At 56.9% G+C, this 21,077-nt stretch overlaps 5 protein-coding genes across 5 annotated transcripts; 3 read left to right on the forward strand and 2 right to left on the reverse strand.

Annotated features, from left to right (window-relative positions):
* Positions 1-1,035: 1,035 nt before the first annotated feature.
* On the forward strand, positions 1,036-6,954 carry SPSK_03844 (uncharacterized protein; the record flags this gene model as incomplete). The annotated part of the gene is made up of 1 exon (XM_016730659.1): positions 1,036-6,954. The coding sequence occupies one exon, from the start codon at positions 1,036-1,038 to the stop codon at positions 6,952-6,954; it is 5,919 nt and encodes a 1,972-aa protein (XP_016586530.1).
* Positions 6,955-7,477: 523 nt separating this feature from the next.
* Positions 7,478-9,399, reverse strand: SPSK_04102 (histidyl-tRNA synthetase; the record flags this gene model as incomplete). Its single annotated transcript, XM_016730913.1, has 2 exons — positions 7,478-8,834; positions 8,915-9,399. 2 exons carry the CDS (start codon positions 9,397-9,399, stop codon positions 7,478-7,480), a joined length of 1,842 nt encoding a protein of 613 aa, XP_016586531.1.
* Positions 9,400-10,033: 634 nt separating this feature from the next.
* SPSK_04054 (translation initiation factor eIF-2B subunit gamma) lies at positions 10,034-12,173 on the forward strand (the record flags this gene model as incomplete). The annotated part of the gene is made up of 3 exons (XM_016730867.1): positions 10,034-10,211; positions 10,300-11,928; positions 12,058-12,173. 3 exons carry the CDS (start codon positions 10,034-10,036, stop codon positions 12,171-12,173), a joined length of 1,923 nt encoding a protein of 640 aa, XP_016586532.1.
* Positions 12,174-16,028: 3,855 nt separating this feature from the next.
* On the reverse strand, positions 16,029-16,490 carry SPSK_04631 (uncharacterized protein; the record flags this gene model as incomplete). Its single annotated transcript, XM_016731431.1, has 1 exon — positions 16,029-16,490. One exon carries the CDS (start codon positions 16,488-16,490, stop codon positions 16,029-16,031), a length of 462 nt encoding a protein of 153 aa, XP_016586533.1.
* A 2,917-nt stretch (positions 16,491-19,407) lies between these two features.
* SPSK_04573 (uncharacterized protein) lies at positions 19,408-20,019 on the forward strand (the record flags this gene model as incomplete). The annotated part of the gene is made up of 2 exons (XM_016731375.1): positions 19,408-19,571; positions 19,755-20,019. 2 exons carry the CDS (start codon positions 19,408-19,410, stop codon positions 20,017-20,019), a joined length of 429 nt encoding a protein of 142 aa, XP_016586534.1.
* Positions 20,020-21,077: the final 1,058 nt, after the last annotated feature.

The raw sequence follows: 21,077 nt of genomic DNA on the forward strand, positions 1-21,077 counted from the left end.
TGTTCTCGAATTGCACCAGGCTCGCTGTTGGATGGTCTTGTCATCTGTGCTGCTGTGACGGTCACATTTGGCGGTGATGTGCTGGATGCTGTTGCCGGTGGAGGCATCGAATCCTGTGACGGTTTGCCTGGGAAATTGTGAGCTTTGATCATTCCCCTGTGGGGCTGGTCGCACCTCCCTGTCGCGGTAGCAACGCGTCTAAGACGCGCTCCTTCCAAAATCAATTAACGCGTGTCACGTGGAAAGTCTGCACCGTTTCCGTCACCACAAACTCTCTTTCACACTCCAAATACGCGAAGATTGAAGAAGATGAACCTGAGCCGAGCCAGATGCAATTGTAAGGCCCAATTGCATGTTTTGGACTCGTTTGCAGGTACACGGCTTTCATTGCCTCAATGGGGCGATTGTGCTATTCATGATGTTGTGGCTGATGTGGCTGACAGTGGATTGCATGTGGCTTGAGTTTACATACACAAAAGCGGGGCAGATGTTGTCACAGCAACCACAAACATGTTGATCGATTTTCCCGATTAGGAAACCACCGTCCAGGGCACATGGACAAGACGCGCGCGCTGCGTTTTCTTCCTCCACGCCAGAATCCACAACGCCAAACGTCAACGACAGTGACTACGACAGCTGTATGCTGCAGCCCACAGCCTCTGCGATAGACTCGACAACTTCGACCTTTTTATTTTATCCTGCTTCGTTGCTTTCGACTTCCTGTTCTCTTACCGGGCATATCTTATCGCTGGCCTGCTTGGTTTGGGTTTGTGCAAATAATCGAACAGCACCATCACCAAAAGACCATAGCCGCCGACGCACGACCACCTCTTTTGCATCCACTGCTATTTTGCGCTCGCTCCCATTCTAGTGACTCCAAATATCTTCCTTTTTGCCGGTGCCGAAGGTGTCATGGCCTTGCGGTAGGACGCGTCTATTCCCCGACCATCACGATTATCACGATCTCGACTACGACGACAAACTTCACCCCCTCAGCCGACATTTTCATTTCCGCGTGACAAACATTCCCACATCATGGCGAACGCCTGGCTTGACTCTTTGTCCGAGGACTGGGTGTCCCAGGCCGGCTCGGAGCCATCGCACTCGCCCACCCATACAACAAAATTTACCAGCAAAACACACAGCACAACGCCCACCTCGCGGGGCAGCAGCGGACGTCTCTTTGGCTCAGTGCGCCACGGCCAGGACCTCTCGCCTGCCAACAGTAGCAATGTTCTCAGTGAGCGGAGCGCCAATGATATCAACATCTTTGGCTCCAATCGTCGGCCATCCCCCTCCAAGCTCTCGAACGAGTACAAAGTGCAGGACGTGCAGCAGCTGCAGTCGCGCCGCGGGCCATCACAACGATCCGTGTCTGCCTCGTCTCTCGGCTCCGTTATCCATAACACCGTCGACCACAAGCCTCACGGTGTGTCACCCGGCAAGGGTGGCGGAGACACGCCCGAGTGGCGGCGAAGGCTTGTCCAGGGCGGTTTGGCCTACGGCGAGCAACGTGATCTGTTCACATCTGCCAAGGTGGGGCTCGAAAATATGTTTAATCCACCAGGTTCAACGACACCCGACGATGTTTCTGTGGTGGTAGAAAAAGGGCCTGAGGATGATGGTGGCTACGAACCACATGACTACCATCAGCAACACACAAAAGAAGATGCACTGGCATTGGATGACGAGGAGCAGGACGAGGAGGAAGAGGGAGAAGATGACGAAGCGTTCCAAGAACGGCGGCGGATAACCCACGACATGACAATGCCGTCTAGTCCACCAGTGCATGCCGTGCCGTACGACTCGTCAGCGAATTTTGACGAGTCTGCCGCCCCACAGCTCCCCGAACAACCACACTGGCACGCCCTGGACCCGGTGATCGAAGAGTCTGCAGCCTATGAAGAGGAGCTGGGCTGTGAAGAGAATGCTGAAGAGGAAGAAGATGGGCAAGACGGAAGTGTGCAGCGCCACTTCCAGGACGCACCGAACGGGGTGGAGTCCATGCCGCCTTCCGATGGGAGCCAAATACACTATCCGGTCGATGGCGGGTCACGAGCGGTGAGTGGCCAGAGCGTGCTCCGTAACGAGAGCTTCAGCGCGATTATGATCTCACCTGAAAAGAACAAGGACGGTGCCGTCTTTGCCCCTACGGAGCTGCCTTCGGGTGAGCTCAAGAGGCGCCTGGAAAATCTTCGCTGGAATCAGATGGTGTTGGCCGATGACGTCGAGCAAGCCGCTGCCGCAGGGAACCGGGTCGTCAGCATTGGAGGAAAATCTCTCAACGTCGACAACACGGAGGAATACGACAAGATGGGCGGTTTCATCAACTTCCGGCGGGGTGGACGCTCAGCTGACGGCTCATTCCGCGACCGCATGCTGAGTCCCCCGATGGGCAATGACACGTCCGAGCTGCTGCCGGAAGAATCTCTTCAAGCAAGCACACCAAAACAGTTCGCATCCGTTCGTATCGATATCGACACTGTAGACAGCCGCCCTGGTCCCGAGGTTCCTCGTGTGCCGAATCCGAGCCCCGAAAAGCGCGGCAGCCTCTCACGGCAGCAACTGCAGCAGTCCGGTGGCGGTAGCCCGCTCAAGCTCTTTGGCCCCTACGACACATTTACAAACCAAACCTTGATGCGGCGCATCAGTCAGTTCGAAGACCAAATGTCAAACGGCTCTCGCAACTCAGCCGATCGTTCAGCAAACCTTGGCGTGGACGGTGCTTCTCATACCGAAATAGCGCAGGCATTTGTGGCAGGAATCCAGAAGTCAGAATCTCGCCAGTCGTCTGCGCAATTTGGCGCTGGAGAGCTGGACGACTTCCAATTTGGAGGCGATGACGCTTCTCATCTGCCAGCGGACCAGACTGCGGATGAAGGCACACATGCCGACCATGAGGAGAGCAAATCGACACATGCCGATGACGTGTTCTCTCCCGTGCTCACCGAAAAGAAGCAAGATAATCTTCACATTCAGCGGATGCGCCAGAGCCGCGGCGCCATGTCGAGCCGGCCGAGCACAGCTGAGAAGCGGACCGAGCCGGCGGACCCTGCTGCTTCCTTGGGCAAAATTCCTGTTTTGGCGACGCCTCGACGGGTTGCTGAAATTGGCTCGGAGGGGAAGCGCCCCCGGACATCGCCATCCAAGGACCCAACACCAAAACGGAGACGGACGCTGCACAAGTCTGATGTTGCCTTTGGCTTCGAAGCGTCACAGGCGTCCCAGACGCCGCTTGATCCGGTCCAGGCATCACATACCACCATGCAGTCCGTTATTGGGCGAAAGCGCAGAGACGCGCGTGATGGCGACGAGTTCCAACACGCCGACCCCGAAGTCCTGGCCAACCGCGACATCCTGCGGCCTCGTACGCCGACGCCGAGCCAGCGGTCCTCTGTCCTGCGGGAAAAGAATTCCGATCTCAGTGCCGACGAGAAAGGATACAACCGTACGCACGATCGCACATATGACCTGAGCAACAACGACCGCCAAGGTGACGGCTTCGGCGTTGACCATGACGCTAGAGGCTCGTCTGCAGCCTGGTCGGACAACTCAGTCAGCGGTCCCCATATGCGTGCCGATGGTCCAGGGGCCGACGGGGAACGCAAGCCCTCTATTGCGACCGAGGACTTTCTGAGCGAGGCCCAAATGATTATCAACATGTGCCGGAACCGCGGTGTCGGCGCGCAGGGCGGCCTTGCTAGTGTGGACGAGTCGGAGATGGAGACGCCCGTGGCTGCTCCGGCCTCGGAGGAGGACGAGGTGTCATTCCAGGAATCAACAAAGGAGCCCTTCTCGCGCCCACCGAGCCGTGAGGGCAAACCGGTGCCGCGTGCGGCGCGGATGCAGGAGGACCCGGAGATCCTGGCACGGCTCAAGAAGTACGAAGAACGCAGCGACCTGGGCGACATCGTGACGACTACCACTCGATCGATCAATCTTGCGCAGCATGCGATCCGGGCGGAGAAGGAGGCTGCACAGGCGGTGCAGGACAGCATTGCCATCCGCAGCCGCACGCGACTGCACGGGAGTGAGGATATCAGCGATCCGCCAAACATTCGCATCTCGATGCGCCCCCGAGACGAGTTTGGCGCTGGTGTGCACGACGACAACCCGTCCCAAGCTTCTCAAAAATCGGCCTCCTCTGGACACTCTACGGTCAGCTCGATTCCAACGGGGTCGTCTCGCGGCTCAGACACTAGGAAGACGATCGCTCCTCAGACAGTATCCCACTTGATACCCGACCAGGTCGGCAACATGATGCTCGACCGTGACCGCAACATCTGGATCAAACGGCGGAACGGAAGCGGCGGCAGCGTCCAGAACACGCAGCACATCCCCAGCCTGCGCGATGCTCCGAGCATGCATAACATTCTGCCTTCTGAAGGAAGCGAGGAGGACCCCTTTGTAGACATCCCCGATTTAAGCGTCGATGCCACAATGGAGCTGCACAACCTCAAGCCAGCGGTGGCCAGCCCTATGAAGTCTACTGGGCCCGTTCTCTTTACGAAGTCGAGCTTACCTCTGCCAAGGCCCAGCACAAGCGGCGCTTCCAATGGCACTGAGCCGACTCAGTCGCCTGTGGTTGTTGTGAGTGAGACAGACAACGACACGATTGTGGAGCACGAAATTAGTATCGACGAGGGCCGCCTTGCGCACTCGTCGTCGCCAACCCGGTCGAAGCGAAACCTCGCCATCAGCTTCTCGTCTCCGATAGCGTCGATTATTCAAGATTTTATGGTGGGGGACGACAGCGAGTCCCGAATGGACCGCAGCCCGGACGAATCCCTCCAGAATGCGGCGGCCGCATCTGCCCGTCGTGGCCGGCGAACAGTGTCTGTGAAATTTACGAGCACAGCCAGCGGTGACCATGGGAGCAGCAACAGCAGCAGTCTTCGGTCTCGCAGTGCCTCGCGTGGGCCGGCCCGGAAACTTTCGGTGGCCGGCCAGGCGTTTGTTCCGCGTCCCGTGTCGCGCATCGACGAGCGCGAGGAGGACGACACCAACCACTCGCGTGGCAACGCCTCTGCACGGAACCGGGAGCTGAGTTTGGTCGGCGAGCGTAGTGAGCTTGTGCCCGGCTCGGACGGTGAAGAGCACGGTGACGAACATTCCGAGCTTGTCTCGCAGCGCCAGACCAGTGTTAGTGTTCTAGTGACGACGCCCGGCCCGGCTCCTCGCGCGGATGACGAAGAGGTTATGGCCCAGTACGTGGGTATGCTGTCGCTGAGCCCCATGTCCGAGTTCACGATCCACCAGGAGCGGTCGCTGGCGTTGGAAGCCAGTTACGTGCTGGGCGACCGGCACCTGGTGACGGGAGACAACTCGAAAGCGGTGATGGCGCAGAGTCTCCGTAACCTTGTGAGCCGGCTGACGGAGGTGGAGCCGTTTGAGCCGTACTGGGAGGACATGGAGGAGCTGGACGTGCATGGCAAGAGCCTGGGGAGCCTGCACAAGCTGGACGAGTTCTGCCCGCAGCTGGTGTCGCTCGATGCGGCCGGCAATGCGCTCCGCAATCTATCAGGCATCCCATTGAGTGTGCGCCATCTGCGGGTGGTGGACAACCAGCTGTCGGAGCTCACGTCGTGGACGAGCCTCGCCAACCTGCAGTATCTCGACATCTCAAACAACGACATCAAGACGCTCTCGGGACTCAAGAACCTGGTGCACCTGCGCGGGCTCAAGGCCGACAACTGCGGCCTGGAGAACCTGGACGGTCTCAAGTACCACGACGCTCTGCAGACACTGCGGGCACGAGGCAACCAGATCTCCGCAGTCGACTTTGACGGCACGCGGCTGCACAAGTTGGTCGAGCTGGACCTCGACGACAATCAGATCGAGTCGGCGTTGGGCCTCGACCAGCTCGTGTCGCTTTCTACGCTCAGCCTGCGGCGCAACAGGCTTGCCGCCTTCACGACCGAGACCTACGGCGCACTGCCCCACGTGCGCACGCTGAATGTGAGCGACAATCAGCTGGCAGTGCTGGACGTGGGCGGCCTTCCGTCGCTGCGGGTGCTGTTTGCGGACCGCAACTGCCTCGTACGCGTGCGCGGCTTCTCCAAGACGCCGCGGCTGGACAGTGTATCCCTCCGCGAGCAGCAGCAGACGGAGCAGACAGGCACAGGTGGCGGCGCCAGCGACGACAGCAACAGGGCGCGCCTGGACATCTCGTCCCTGTATCACGCGTACGAGATCCGCAAGCTCTATTTGTCGGGCAACCGCCTTGAGAGCTTCGACCCGCCCGTGGACTTTTTGAATTTGCAGCTGCTGGAGCTGGCCAACTGCGGTCTGACATCGCTGCCGGTGCACCTGGGCCGCGCCGTGCCCAACCTGCGCAAGGTCAACCTCAACTTCAACGCACTCACAGACCTGGGCCCGCTGGGTGGCATCTCGCGGCTCAAAAAGGTGCTCGCGGTCGGCAACCGGCTGGCCAAGGCCTTTGCGGTCATCCAGACACTCGCGACGTTTGCGCATCTGACGGAAGTCGACCTGCGGGACAATCCGGTGACGCAAGGCTTCTACCCGCACGTGTCTGTGCCCAGCGCCACCGCGGTCAGCAGCACGACGACTGCCAGCAGCGGCCCTGATGTGGCGGACGCGGCAGCCGCGACACCCGAACCGTTCACGCTGCCGCTGGCCGACGCAGACCACGACAAGGCATACTGCAGTCGGCTGGACCTGGCCACGGGAATGCGCCGGCGGGTCTACAGCCAGGTGCTGGGAGACGCCTGTGCCACCCTCAAGACGCTCGACGGCCTGGCAGTTGACCGCGGGCTGGGTGATGTTCGTGACGAGGTGTGGCATGCGCTGAACGCCAAGGGCATTGTGAGCAACGAGGCTAAGACTGGAAGCGGAAGGCCGTCCAAGAGCGGCGGCGGCAAGACCGTCGACGATGGTGTCAAAAATGGGGCCACGGGGGAGCGTCAATGGGGTGCTGAAGACAGTTTTGCGTGAGGTGGGATTCTGCTCTGCTCTGACGAAATGAGCAAAGGCGACGACGACGGAGACGGCGCATTGTTGCGATATGCTGCATAATGAAGAGGGAGGGGATTGTGGATGCGAGCGCTTCATGTCGGTTTCCTGGGTCTCTGGTTTTTTGGTATTTGCATTCTGCATTTTGTTCATTTGGGAGTTTCTTTTTTTGGGGGAACACGGCAGGCACTGCGGCTTTCTAGACTTTCAATGATGAACAGCCTTGTCCATGACCTGCATTGAATCGTCGTGATATCTTGTTTTTGGAACTTTGTATCATTTTTATGCGGCTATTTTCTTTGCTGTGCTGCTCTCGTCTAAATGCCATAACAGAAAGTCTATGTACCTAACGTTTTGTACCATCCCATCCTGAGAATTTTTGGTTAACAATGCTTCATCGGCCAAGCATGGGCTCTTCTTCTCTTTTCCTATAAGAATTTTTTCCATTTTCCATTGTCCATTTTCGTTTTTTCTTTCTTTTCAATTGTTTCATTCTATTTTTTTTTCAAATCAAAAGCTTCTTGATCTCGGCGACCAGGTCATCTTCGGACACCAGCTGACCCCGGTCCTTCTCGTCGGCCTCGGCACCGCCGGTCCCCAAGACTTTGAGACGCACCTGGCCATTCGCCAGCTCGTCCTCGCCCAGGATGACGCCCAGCGGCACGTCCTCGGCGGCCTTGAACTGCTGGGGCAGCCGCGGCTTTGTCTTGGCGGCAAACTCGGCCTTGATGCCGGCGTCCCACAGGCGGCGTGCGACCTGCATGCGCTCCTTGAGCAGGCCGTTGAAGCTGCCGCCGCCAAAGGCCATGACGTAGACGTCCGTCTCGCGCACGCGCGACCGGCCCTCTGCCTTTTCGCGCTTGGCCTTCATGATGGTGAAGATGCGGTCGACGCCAAACGAGATGCCGACGCAGGGGATCTGCGTCTTGCCGTACATGCCGACGAGGTTGTCGTAGCGGCCGCCGGCGGCAATGCTGCCCACCTGGATCTCCTCGCCGCCCTTTTTCTTGGGCGGCTTGGTGCCACCCGCCGGTGCGGCATCCGTCTCAACGGCGGCGGCGCTCGGCTGCGCCGTGACCTCAAAGATGAGGCCGGTGTAGTAGTCGAGGCCGCGGCAGAGGGCCATGTCAAAGGACACCTTGGTGCTGGGGACGCCGAGCGCCTCGAGGAAGCCGTTGAGCAGCTCCATGTCGTCGAGGCCCTGCTGGATGTCGCTGTTGGCGCAGAGCGCGGCGTCCGCCTTGAGCAGGGCGACAATGGCGGGGATGTCGCCGCTGTGCTTGACGTAGTCGCCGATGCGGTCGGCGACGGCCGCATCGAGGCCCTTCTCGTCCACCATCTCCTTCTTGACGTCGGCCCACGGCAGCTTGTCGAGCTTGTCAACGGCGGAGCTGATGGTGCGGATCTTGTCGGCGGGCACACCGGACACGGCAAAGAGGCCGTCGAGGATCTGGCGGTGGTTGAGCTTGATGACGATGGGCTCCTGGAGGGCGTCGAAGATTTCGCAGATGACGCGCAGGATCTCGGCGTCGGGGATCATGCGGTCGTAGGTGCCGGCAATGTCAAAGTCGCACTGGTAGAACTCGCGCATGCGGCCGCGGGCCACGGCCGGCTGGTCGCGGCGGTAGACCTTGGCGATCTGATACCGCTTGATCTGCTGGACCTTGTTCATGGCCAGGAAGCGGGCAAAGGGCACGGTCAGGTCGTAGCGCAGCGCAGTCAGCTCGCCGCCCTGGTCGGCCAGGTCGTAGATGAGGCGCGAGTCCTCGCCATACTTGCCAGCAAGCACCTCCTTGAGCTCGAAGACAGGGGTATCCAAGGGGACGCCGCCGTGGCGCTTGAAGACGTCGGTGATGGTAGTGCTGGGTTGTCAGTACGGGAGGATGGATGCAAGCCGTGGTGTGAGCGAGTGTGAGCGGCTGTGTGGGCGTGGGGGACCTACAAAATCTCGTCGCGCAGAATCATGTCGGCGCCGGTCCAGTCGCGCGTGCCCTTGGGCGTCTTCAGCTGCACGGCCGGGCCCTTGGCCTTGTCCTTTCCTTCTTTGGACGCCATGCCGCTGTCTAGGTCGTGCTCGACGTCGTCGCTGAATTCTTCGCTCGCGGCACGTGTTGTGACAAGCTCTCTGCGCTGCGCCTTGGTCTTGCGCGAATGTAAAACGTTTTCTGTTCTGATTGTCGACGAGGCTGCAGTCGCGGAGAGCGGTCGGCGCGGCCAAGGATGGAGTGGGTGTCTGCGCGGGTCGACGGGGGGACAAAGAGAGTAGAGTCGAGTACCAACGGCACCAGCAGCGGGAGAGGAGAGGCGTTGCAGCGGCGGTGTCTGTCGAAGTTGTCGGAGCGACGTCTGCGAGGTCGACGGAGTGAAACGAGCAAAACTGCTGGCGATGGAGCGGCGGTTGCGTGCAATTGGCAGCCTCAACTGCATGCCGGGGTGTGCAAAGAACGGCCTGATATGTCCAGAGAGGGAGGAGTACGGAACTGGCGGGGCCGCGCGTGCGTTCAAGTGTGTCCGTTGCGATCTCGTGTGGTCGTCGTGTTTGGATCTTGAGTCACAGCCGTGTCGCAGGTTGGAAAGTATTAGCAAGCTGAGGTACTGCCCAAACGGGCAGAATTGCTGTGCCGCCACCACTGATTTTGGCAGGCACAACCCCGCCGTCCGATAGCGCCAGTGCTCTTGCCGTGGCCAGAATTTTCTGTGCTGTTCCGGGAAGGAAGGCCCAGACGGCTCCACTTTTGTCAAGATTGCCGCCTGATGTGTCAGGCATGAATCAGCCACTGAACGCCTCTACAAGCAATGAGTCAAGACGTTGTGGTGCGCATCAGGACATTGGATCGCCAGTGGCTGGCGACGTCGACGACCTTTCGGAGCACGGAGCGAGCGCAGATTGTCTACAGCGACGACAATTAGATGACGACTGCATAAACATCTGGCAAATCGACGGCATACGAACATTGTCTTACGAGCGCCCTTTTTTTTTTTCTTCATTTTTCTTTTTTTTTCTTTTCTATAATCGTCATATTTTCCGTCTCGACCTCGCCAGAGCTCTCCAACCGCGACGATGCCGCACGCGGTTACCAAGGGCACCGGCCTGCAGGCCCTGATCCTGTGTGGCCCTGGCTCGTCCTTCCCTACATTCACGGCCAACCCGGACGAGAACCCCAAAGCCCTGCTACCGATCGCGAACCGGCCGATGGTCTGGTATCCCCTCGACTTTTGTAACCGAGCAGGCATTACTGGTGCGTCTTCTACGGCTGGCGGAGGAAGACACCGATCACCGATGCCGTAGCAGTATTGGCTCTGTTCGCTAACAACGTGGCTGCGCAGACATCACACTCATCTGCCCCCCTTCGGCAAGCGAAGCGATCAAGGCGGCCCTCAGCACAAACCCGTTCCTGACAAGCCTTCCTGCGCCGTCCGTCCTGGCGCCCCCGGACCTGGATCAGACGACAGGCACGGCTGCGATCTTGCGGCTGCCCGAGGTGCGCGCGCTGGTGACGGCCGACTTTCTGGTGCTGCCGTGCGATCTGGTCTGCGAGCTCGGCGGCGAAAAGCTGCTGCAGGCCTGGATGGTCAAGGCGGCGTCCCTGGCGGACCTGCTGCAGGATCAGGGCCTGGGCCGGTATTTCTTGTCCGAGGGCGGCGCCAACGCCAATGCGAATGCGTCACCCAGTACACGGAACGGCAACGGCTTTGCGACGCACAGCGGCGGCCTGGGGGTGTGGTACGACACGCGGACGGGCATTCCGGCGGTCAAGAGCGAAGAGAAGGACTTTGTGGCGACGGTGCCGTTGTCCAAAGAGTCGTCACAGGCAGCCACCGACGCCAAGACGACAGCGACGTCAGTCGTCGCCCACCTCGAGCGCGTGGTCACAGCCATGCCGACGGACTCGCTCAACGATGTGACCGAGGCGAAAAACGGCTACCCGACGCGCCAGGGCCTGCTGCGGCGGCACCGGGGGCTGCGCATGCGCACGACGCACCGCGACGCGCACATCTACGTGTTCCCGCACTGGGTCATGGACTTTGTGCAGGCCAACGAGCACATGGACAGCATCGGCGAGGACGTGCTGGGATGGTGGGCCAAGGCGGAGTGGCAGCACGGCCTGCCCGAGAAGCTGGGCGTGGGCAAGGCGCTGCAGACGTACTGTGCGCCCGCGGGTGGTGGCAACAGCGACAGCAGCAGCAGTACGGGCGGTCACAACGGTCCCGACGGAGCTGACGGTGCTGACGGAGCTGACGGTGTTGACGGAGCCCGTCACCAGTCGTCTGCCTCGCCCGGCCGCAGTCGTGGGCAGTGGGCACGGAGCCTGACGTCTGGCGCTGGCCCGACCAGCGCGGCAGCGACGCTTGTATCGTCGGCGCCGCTCACCACGCCGGCAGCCGATCTTGAAAACGCTGGAGCAGCACAAGCATCCACGGCGGCTGCTGCCGCAGCCGACCATGACCAGCGCCAGCAGATGCCGCCCCTGCTGGCCTACGTGCACCCGTCGGCCGCCACGGCGCCGCTCATCCGCCGTGTCGACACGTCGCAGCTGCTGCTGACGGTGTCGCTGCAGCTGGCCAAGCTGCCGTCCGTCGAGGAGATGGCCTTGGCGGCGGGCGTGCCGGCCGACAGTGCGGCCGCTCTGGCGCTGGCGTCGCCGTTTGCGCACACCAAGAAGGTGGCGTACCCCGAGGGCGTCAAACCGCGGACGACGGTGACGCGGCCGGACAGCCTGGTGGCCGACAACGTGACGGTCGAGGAAAAGGTCTCCATCAAGGAGTGCGTGATTGGTGCCAACTGCCAGATCCAGGAGGGCGCGAAGCTGCACCAGTGCCTGCTGATGGAGGGCGTCGTGGTGGGCAAGGGCGCCCGCCTCACGCGGTGCATCCTGGGCAAGCGCAGCGAGATTGGTGCGCAGTCGGTGCTGGTGGACTGCGAGGTGCAGGAGAACCTGCTGGTCGAGCCCAAGAGTATGTCCCTTTTTGTTTACGTGTTTCTTTATCCTGTTTCCCCCCCCCCCCCTCACGTTTTCCTCGCGTGACCAGCGTCTACTTGCATTGCTTGACCAATTTGCTAACATACTGTCCTCGCACCCACAGCCGAAGAAAAGGACAACAACTTTATGAGCTCCGAGGGTCTTGAGGCGACGGCAGAGGAGATGGATGAGGCAATGCAGGACGTCTCCGACGACGACGTGGCTGTAGCTGGCGCGTGAGGGGCGAGCATCGGGACCCTCCCTTTGCCTTCTCACCGCTGGTTTCCCGGTTGCTCTCGTGCCTCGTGTTGCAGTGCAGTCAGTTATATATATGGCACTCTGGCTTATCAGGTTCGGGGAGAATATCTCTTTGCTGTGACGCCGGAAGTGGCAACAAGGAGCCGAGAAACAAGCACAGGTGGACTCTTGGACTCGTGAGCTGCCTTTCTTTCTCTAGCTACCATAAGAAGAGAAACAAAAAGACGCCGTGTTGCACGTTGTGCGATGACGGAACAGCGGCGATAGGTGGTCTCTGTCGACCCCGTTTCAAGTTACCCGTCGACGGCCGCCCAGCGCAAGATTTCGTCTCGCTTGCGGCTTCAATGCCTAGAGTATCGAACACCCGATGGCCGACGCACGACACAACGGTACACGAAATGACGAGAGCGGGTCTGGATGGGTGTCTGTGCAGTCACGAGGCAGGTCGGTGTCTACGACAGACGTTTCCCTCTGATCAGTATGCCATCGAAGTGAGCAGTCCAGTGAGACTGCCGTGCATGATGTGGGGGAAAGAAAATCAAAAGCGACAGAGATCCAAACGAATAGATAGATGAGCAACATAATTCAAATGAACTTCGAAATATGGACTGCAGACTGCAGACTGCAGATCGCCACAGAGGATGTATGCATAAGTCTTCAGAGTCTGCTGAGATGATCAGCCACGACGATATTCGAGGCCCTTGTTGGCCAGACTACCAACTGTTGCTTTGTCAGGACGGTTACGGATACTGAGCATTGCAAGACGAAGGACGACGGGCCAGAAAGCAGCCGTTCTGTCCATGGGTGCGCTTTCCCCGACGGAGTAAGCTGCTTCCCATGTCATTGCCATGCCACCCGCCTTTTCCTGCATGTCTCGTGTTCCTGTCTGGCCCTGTTTTATTTGCTTTTTCTTCTCTCGCGCCTATGCAATGCAATGCATGTCTCTCGTTTTCGGCATCTGCTGGCGCAAGGGACGGACGGCTGTGATTGGAGGGCAAGGACACGGGGCAAGCTAGGTGGCCCAGATGCTGCGCGGACAGGTCTTTCGCCGAAGGAGTCTCTCTCTCTGTGTCTCTCTCTTTGTCGCTCTCTTTTTTTCTGTATTTTTGCCGTCGGAGCTGTCCACGACATGCTTGTTAGTGGCTACTGAAATGGGTACAATTTGCTGTCCTGGAGTTCTGGACCCGTCGGACCGTCTTGCAGGTGTCTGGATTGTCGACAGACTAATGGAGTCACTATCGATATTGGCGGCTTGGAGCACGACGAAAAGGGTGTGGATGACGAGTCGATGGCAGCGACAGGAGGTGGACAGGAGAAGGGCCTACATGTCGACGTCCTGTCTACAAGAGGCTTATCTCGACCACAAGATAGGAGTTATTTGGTGAACTGGACTTTTTATTAGGAAAACCAACAAGGCACGAAGCCCGGGCCAGAGTGCACCTTGCTCCATTTGTATGTTATAGGCCTTACTGGGACTGCCATTTTACATTGTTTCGTTTAGATTTTGACTCTGCACTTGAGCCTCACTAACTATGCACGCCCCTGCGTCGCCAGATCCTAGACTCAATGGCAATTCGACCATCTGAGCCGGACTCCGAATGCAACCCTACCTCGTTTTGCAGTCAAGCACAAAATTATGTACATCAAAGCGAGATGCGGCCAACAGTATAAACATCTCCCTGGACGCCTCGGTCGTTTGCAGAATTTAACCAGACGTGGCCTTGGGATATCGTCTCCATTTCCCTCTTCACTTCGTTGGTCTTACTTGCCAGCGACAGAATGGCCCAATTTATCCTCTTGTACGTTTAGGTCCTGCATCCGTGAAACCCCGGGTGTGCCCGTCTTTCTCGTCCGCTTTCTCATCCACTTTTTCTTTCCACTTCTCGCTTTCTGACCGTTCTTGTCAAGGTTGTGTCTTTTTTCTGGTACAGTACATCTGCATTTGACGCTGGGCACATTTAGTATCTTTCCATACAGAATATTGCACATGAATTTTATATTGAGTCGCTTGTTTGTTTACTTTTTATATTTTTCATTTCGTCTCATACACTTACTGACCACTACTCTTGGCAACTTTCTCTTCACATTGACTGTACACTGGCCCTAACATAGCCTCGTTTAGATGGCCTCTCCCTGGGTAGCCCAGCCGTTTTCAGCATCGCGTTTCCAACTATTGAATTTAAACATGCATCGTTTCGTACGTGCCTCTGGCGGTATGTCCCTGGACTGCATCCTGCTTATACTGTACTTGAGCCCAACTGGTCTTATTATTCTTCTTCGTTTTCTTTTTCAACTTTACATCTTGCACATCCAGCGTCCTTCTTCCGTCACGATCCGTCACCATGGTCACGATCCTCGCTAGTTTTTGTCGGCGTGCGAATCGTCGCTGTGATCCATTGCCTCTCCTTTCGCTGTTCTTGGTCCAACCGTATGTAAGGCTTGCCATAGCGTCCATAGTACTGATCACGTACGACATGCGCCAATTTGGTCGATCCAAGGCTTTGTGTGGAGCATTCTTTCCGGCGGACTCAGAGGAAACTAGGTCGGCCGTCACGTACGGGACACCAGCCTTGCACGGCGACTAGTGCTTTCGATAGCCGTGCAAGGCGAAGGGTGCATCTTCACCGAAAAGCCAGAGCTAGCGAGTCAATAGCTGCTGGTGTTGGACAAGAACTACGAAGTAAAGAGTCGTTGTGTGGCGTTTACATTGCTAATGTCATTCGTATCCTCTTGCGTCTCGTGCAAGTTGTATTTTATAAACCACGAAGCCGAGTCGAATCAAACAGCCTCGCTCCCGCACGGCTGGCCATCCGTCTTCCGCGAGCTCCTGATGGAATGCCTGGCCGAGAGCGACAGACTAGGCAATGCCAGCGTAACTTGGACGCCTCACTTGGCCCGAAAGGCATATGCACAACTGTAAGATTTGCTCGCCCTCACCGGTTCGCTTAATGTTCCTAAATGGTTAATGGTCCTCCGTGTGGCGGAAGGATCGGGTGGATCGAAAGCCATCCGCACGACTGCGAGAAATGACAACGCCAACCGGCCAGATGCCACAACGAGAGAACGGTGTCGTGCTCAGAGACTGTGAAGTCGGGGGATAGGAGATTGCGATGCTGCGTCGATGTCGTATTATTTGCTTGCTTCCTACGCCGAGATGACCATCATGTAGCTGTTGCGAGCCCCGTTTTGCGCATCAACCGCCTTGCATCCTGGTTCTGCCTCTTTCGAGCTGAGTGCATCTCGTGACTCTCGCTTGTGTGTCTTGGATATCTCTTTTCTTTGTCTCTTTTGATCATTCATCTTGTCGTTCTTTCATTCTTCCATACTTATTCCTTGTTTATCTCCTTGTTTATTTCCTTATTTATTTCCTTATTTATTCCTTTCCTATGTCCATCATGTCGTCTCATCTCGTCTACCCCTCTCCAGTGAGACATGGCTTGGACCAGTGCGGCTCAACCGGCCCCTCTTCGTGATCGCCGCTCTTCCCGGTTATCCTGGTCGACAATCCTTGCTTTTATGTTTCCTTTTGTGCTTCCTTTTGGGGACGTTCTCTCTACATTGTTTCCCCCTGCTCGATGTTGCTTTCCCTTTTGGTCTCGACTGTGACTCTCGCTTCGTCTTTGGTCCTAGACAGCTGCGGCGTCTTGCTTCCTACTGCAGACTAGCGTAATGCATGTCTTATTTGAATTTTCTTTTTTTTTTAAAAAAAAATCTAGTTTTAAATCTAGTATGGATCAATGGACAATGGCCAGCCTCCTAGCCTCCGCACGACTTGCACATCCCCTCACTTTCTTCTCTCGCTTCGTTCGTCTCCTGCTCCTCCCCACCGTTCGTTTCTCAGACAGCACCAGTTTGCGTTGTCTCGGCCTCCCTTCTCTCCGCCCGCCCTCTCCAAAGCTCCCAAGGGAGACCAAGACGACGGTCTCCAGCCCACGCTTGGTTTGTGGTCGACGACATACGACGCACGGCGTTTTCCGTTGGACAATACGGCCGTCGTCCTCTGCCTCTGCCCACAAACGCCCTCCGTAGCGTCCAGAACGGGTCCGTGCCCGGCGTGGCCGTTGCCAGTGTCGAGTGAGGTGTGTCTGCAAAGGAACGTTGAGTGCAGATGTGTGTACAACCACAACCAGCAGCTCGATGCTGTCTTTCCTCCTGCTGATCCTTATTCTTGCAGGCAAGGGATGCGAAGCGTTGGTGACTTGACCTTTCCCTTTCACCTTTTGCCTCTTTTGCCTCTTTTTCCTCTTTTACCTCTTTGGCCTCTTTGGCCTTGGGATTTTCGACGCGCCTGTCCGACATTCGAAAAGGTTTAAGGAGTCTCAGTCGCGAGGACAAGATCTCGATGAAGACAGCGCAGTCTGCATCTGTAAGTTGCCACACTGAAGAACAAGGCCGAAAGACCCGTTCAGTTTGACTCCATTTCACGCAAGGGAACCTGCGGCTGTGATGCAGAAGAGGACGATGTCGTCGATGCAGCAGGATCGGAGGACAGACGAGAGAGGACGAGGTAGTACGGGATCGGAGGACAGAAGATCACTCTCGAATGGAATTGTGCCCTCCACGACTGCTCAGCACGTTGTATGCAACCTCTTAACGCTCCGCGTTCCTGTTCGTTCACGTCGGCGCTCACCTTTGGTTTGCGATTCCACCTCCCTTGTTCGCGTCTCAAGCTCACGTCCACGCCATGCTATCCGCGCTCTTCAGATATACACACCCTCCTCGTAATCGTAGCTGCTCTCCAACATCTTCGTGCTTCGTGTGAGAGGGGTGTGCCCTTTCATTCTATTGTTCTTTTGTCCTTTTGCCCATCTGTGGTTTTAGTCTTCATCATTTTTGTTCCTGGATGTCGCCCTTTTGTGCCTGGATGGCCGCCCTTTCGTTCCTGATATTCATCCCTGGAGAGCCTTGGATCGTTTCGGGATGGTCCTTTTGTTCACGCGTCTGGAATGCACTCATGTCTTTGCTATTGGTATTGTCATCAAACAAGATCCCAACAGTCCGGACGACAAATGGCTAAAAACCACTCGAGGCACTCGAAGCACGTAACGAGACTGGACGCGACGATTCGCGCCGGCTCGCGTAGGGGCGCGGACAATCATCTTTTGCGCATGATGTGCGTTTCGAAAGTCCTTTAAAGTCCCGACTCTTCACAATTTTAAAATGTACGAGCCCTTGCTTGAATAGCGCGCAAAAGCGTGTCATGAGCGCCGTCCAAGCTGGCGTTTCGGAGAATTAGAATCGTCAATTCACACGATGCGATTTCTGCAGAAGCCCTACGAAAGACGCGTCAAGAGACTCTGCAGAAGACACCGCCAGCACACTCCTTGACCAGCGTGACAAGATAGTATGACCTGCCCGCTCGTCGTCTCGTCCTTCCACTTTTCTGCCCTTTGGGCTTGTTCCCTTGGTTCTCGAGCTTGTTGGCGTCCAGTGGTTTCCTGACAAGGAAGGCAAGCTCGACGATGACGTGCCGAGCGATCATTCTGAGCATTTCTCCGACCGGGATCGTAAAAGATTTAAATTCAAAAATGGAAACCCAAAAACCCAAAACCAGGGTGCAGCACACGAAAAAGGCGGGAAAAGACGCTTGGGCCATAGGTTGCTCGGTGCTTTTTAGTTGAAGCAAGCGGACAACGGAAGTGTGGGGAAGACAAGGGGGAGGGGTGGCTGTGAAGGGACTTTCAGGACTGGCAAAGAACAAATGACCCCGGTGGTCCTGTGAGGCATCTTGCATTGTGGGTTGGGGCATCCACGTCCGTGCAGTCTCGGCCACTGCAATATGTCGATGTTTGAACGTGAAAGCAGTCATGTCGTAAACATTTGGCAAGTTGCCGAGTCGGTTAATGGCCCGTCCTCTCTTTGTGACCCTGGTCGTGGTCGTGGTCGTGGTCGATGTTTATTTTGGATGTGGACTCTGAGGCGGCAAGATCGAGATCACTGTCGATGGACTCTTGTCCATTGCAGTTGCTAGGCTGTATTCACTGGGGTCGTCATGGAAGCAGGGGTGCTGTGGAGGCCGCCAGGTTCGTAAGGCCAGGACCTTCGGACATGGTCGAGCTGAGAGCAGGGGTTGGGAGCGGGAAGGACAGCAGGGATTGTTCAAAATTGGGGAGCAGTGTCGTACTCATTACGTCGTATGTCCAAGGCTGTGACCAGGCTAAGCAGGCTCAGCAGGCTCAGCAGGCTCAACCGGCCCATCCTCGATCGTTTCGAGGCGGCTGAAGACGAGCAGGCTGACATCGGTCAGCTGTGTTTTCTTCTGTCTCCAACTGTCTTTTATTTCTTCCTTGACTGTTTCACGCTCTCGTCTCGTTACTGGGGCAATGATTACTCAATCATGACTGGGTGGTTTGCCTCGGCTGTAGTTTCTTTTTCCTTCTTTCCCCGTAGCAGAGATTGCTTGATTGGATTGGTTTGATTGAATGATTTGAATATTTGAATATTTGTCATATGGAAATGTTTGCACATCTCATCACCTGAAAGGCCGTCACAATCTTAACAGCCAAGAACTCGAGCACATGCAGCTGATGAACGGGCCATTACCGAAACCACCGAGGACCGTGTTTGCGTCACGACTTTTTCGGGCAGGATGCGCATCGCAAAAAGATGATACGTCCCAAGATGGATGCTCCCTGCGGCGCGCATCGTCTCTTTGCAGCGCTAGGTGCATCCAGTCGTCTATCTATCGTCTATCTAGTCGAGCATCGAGCCGAGCATCTAGTCGGCATCGAGTCGAACATCGAGTCGGCATCTAGTCGAGTACTTCCGCCTGCCCATCGAGTGGTGATCTGGCAGTGCAAAACGGGCAAGGCTCCATTCGCCGCGGGTTTTGTTTCCCAAACCATCGGCCGGTCTCACTTCTCACCTCGTTTTGTGCGACGATTGCCTCATGACAATTTCAAAAATACGGCTGCCGTCCACCCGAGAAAAGGACGGCACAGGAGCTGGCGTTTCGTGCTCGCGTTCTTTGTCAGCGCTACTGTTCCAAGACCAGCCATGACGGGCATCCGGAGGCACAAAAAGACCAAAAGACCAAAAAGACCAAAAAGACCAAAAAGACCAAAAAGACCAAAAAGACGATGGAGCCTGGAGGCAGAGCCACTTGCAAGCCAGCGTGCTGCTGCAGCACATTGTAAATACTGATTCATAATCGAACAAAAAAAAAAACACTGCAGGGCCCCTCCTGTGCGTAATCTTGCTCTCCGTGTCGTACGGCATGCCACCGGAAATTTGCCTCGATTGGCTATTGTGGCTGGCTGCTCGCCGCATGTCCAGCAGATCACCACCCAATGGCAGCCTCGAACCGGCGCGTCGTGATGGGGTCCCCTGGGCGGCCAACGGTCTGGCCGGCTTGGCGGGACGACAAGGACGAGATAGTTTGTACGTCGTACGGGATGCCCGTTCCTCATTGGCAGAAGGGGATCGGGAAGGGCTCGAGAAGGGCTCGAGAAGGGGCTCGGGGTTGTGTCGTCTTCACGGCCAAAGGCTCACTACACTTGGCCTTTGGTTTTGACTCGTCTTTTTCATAACACCCTCTCGTTTGACACATCACATTGCACACAGACACACACAGACACTCCCCTCAACCGGTCCCAAGAGAGCGCATGTGAATGCCGGTCCCGTACAGGACGAACCATGGCTAACTATGAATGAACTACGGCGCACCACCACTCTTATGCCCGTCCAGCCTGGCTCTGGCTGCCTGGCTGTCCAACATCTCGCCCAGCGGCACGCCCATTGGACGGCTCAGGAGTCATGTCTCGACGCGCTCCGCCGCGTCGTTTGGGGCGTCGATCGCGGAAAGGGAGGCTTTTGGTCGCTCGTCTAAAAGCGGAGCTGGTTGAGAGCGGAACAACGGCGACGAGAGACGACGCCTCATTGGGAGAGCACATCGTGCTCGTTTTGTCAAGTCACCGTCTGCCGTCTTCCGCCTCTGATCTGCGGCCTTCCCCTTCCGCTTTCCGTCTTCCGGCCTTGCGCACTTTCTTCTTCTCCGCATCCCCAGCTCTCGATTGTGGCAAATTAGAAATTAGGTCGTCGCCTGTTTTGTATTGCTACGTTGCTTGGTTTTTTTTTTTTTTTTTGCTTGACGGCCCCATTTTGGTCGCCTGCCTGTTGGTGCCCTGTGTGGACGTGGATTTACTCGTCTTGTTGCGCATGCCGAGCATGTTTCTGGATTTCCTTTTGTCTTCTTTTCTACGTGTTTTTCTTCTTCTTTTTTGGATCGTTTTTGAGATTACCTCATTGTCTTTGCCTTGTCCATGTCTTGGCAGTGAGACATTGCCTCTGAGGTCCAAGCGCCGGCATCCCAGTCAACTCCCAGAAGCCGACGATCCCTGTGAGGATCATCTCCACCTCCAACTGGACAAATCCAGCATAACGCCTGCGCGGCGAGACAGCGCCTCTGATCCAGCCCCAAATCGGGCCGCCAGATCGCCCACCAGCAGCAGAAAGTCGTCCCGAGGCGCCGCCGGCCGGCCTTTCAACCGGCCTTTTCGGCCTTGGAAGGGGAGAAAGTAGGCGCAATGTCGACAAAATGGAGGCGCCGTGGATCTCCATTCACTTTGAGAGCCTGCTGACGATCCTGTATTGCTCTGTACGGTGTACGGCCCTACGGCCAATTTCCTTTTCAGCAGCAATGGTCAACAGATATTCAGGTGATCCTCTGTCCACAGCTTGGCTCCTATCGCCCAGAGCGGCATCTTGCCCTTCCGTTTACGTTCTTTGTTTCTTTCATCGTTTGTGCAGCTCGATGGACGCGCAGAGAACCGTGCCCAACGGAAGTATTTTTGTAGCCATCAACTGGTGATGCTTCATATCTCGAAGTCGCTGATTTCGCACAACTTCGACCGGGGAAGGCGCAGAAAAACAGCGAGCCACACGCTA

The sequence above is a fragment of the Sporothrix schenckii genome, assembly GCF_000961545.1.
Source record: "Sporothrix schenckii 1099-18 chromosome Unknown Cont46, whole genome shotgun sequence".
NCBI classification, from domain to species: Eukaryota; Fungi; Ascomycota; class Sordariomycetes; order Ophiostomatales; family Ophiostomataceae; genus Sporothrix; species Sporothrix schenckii.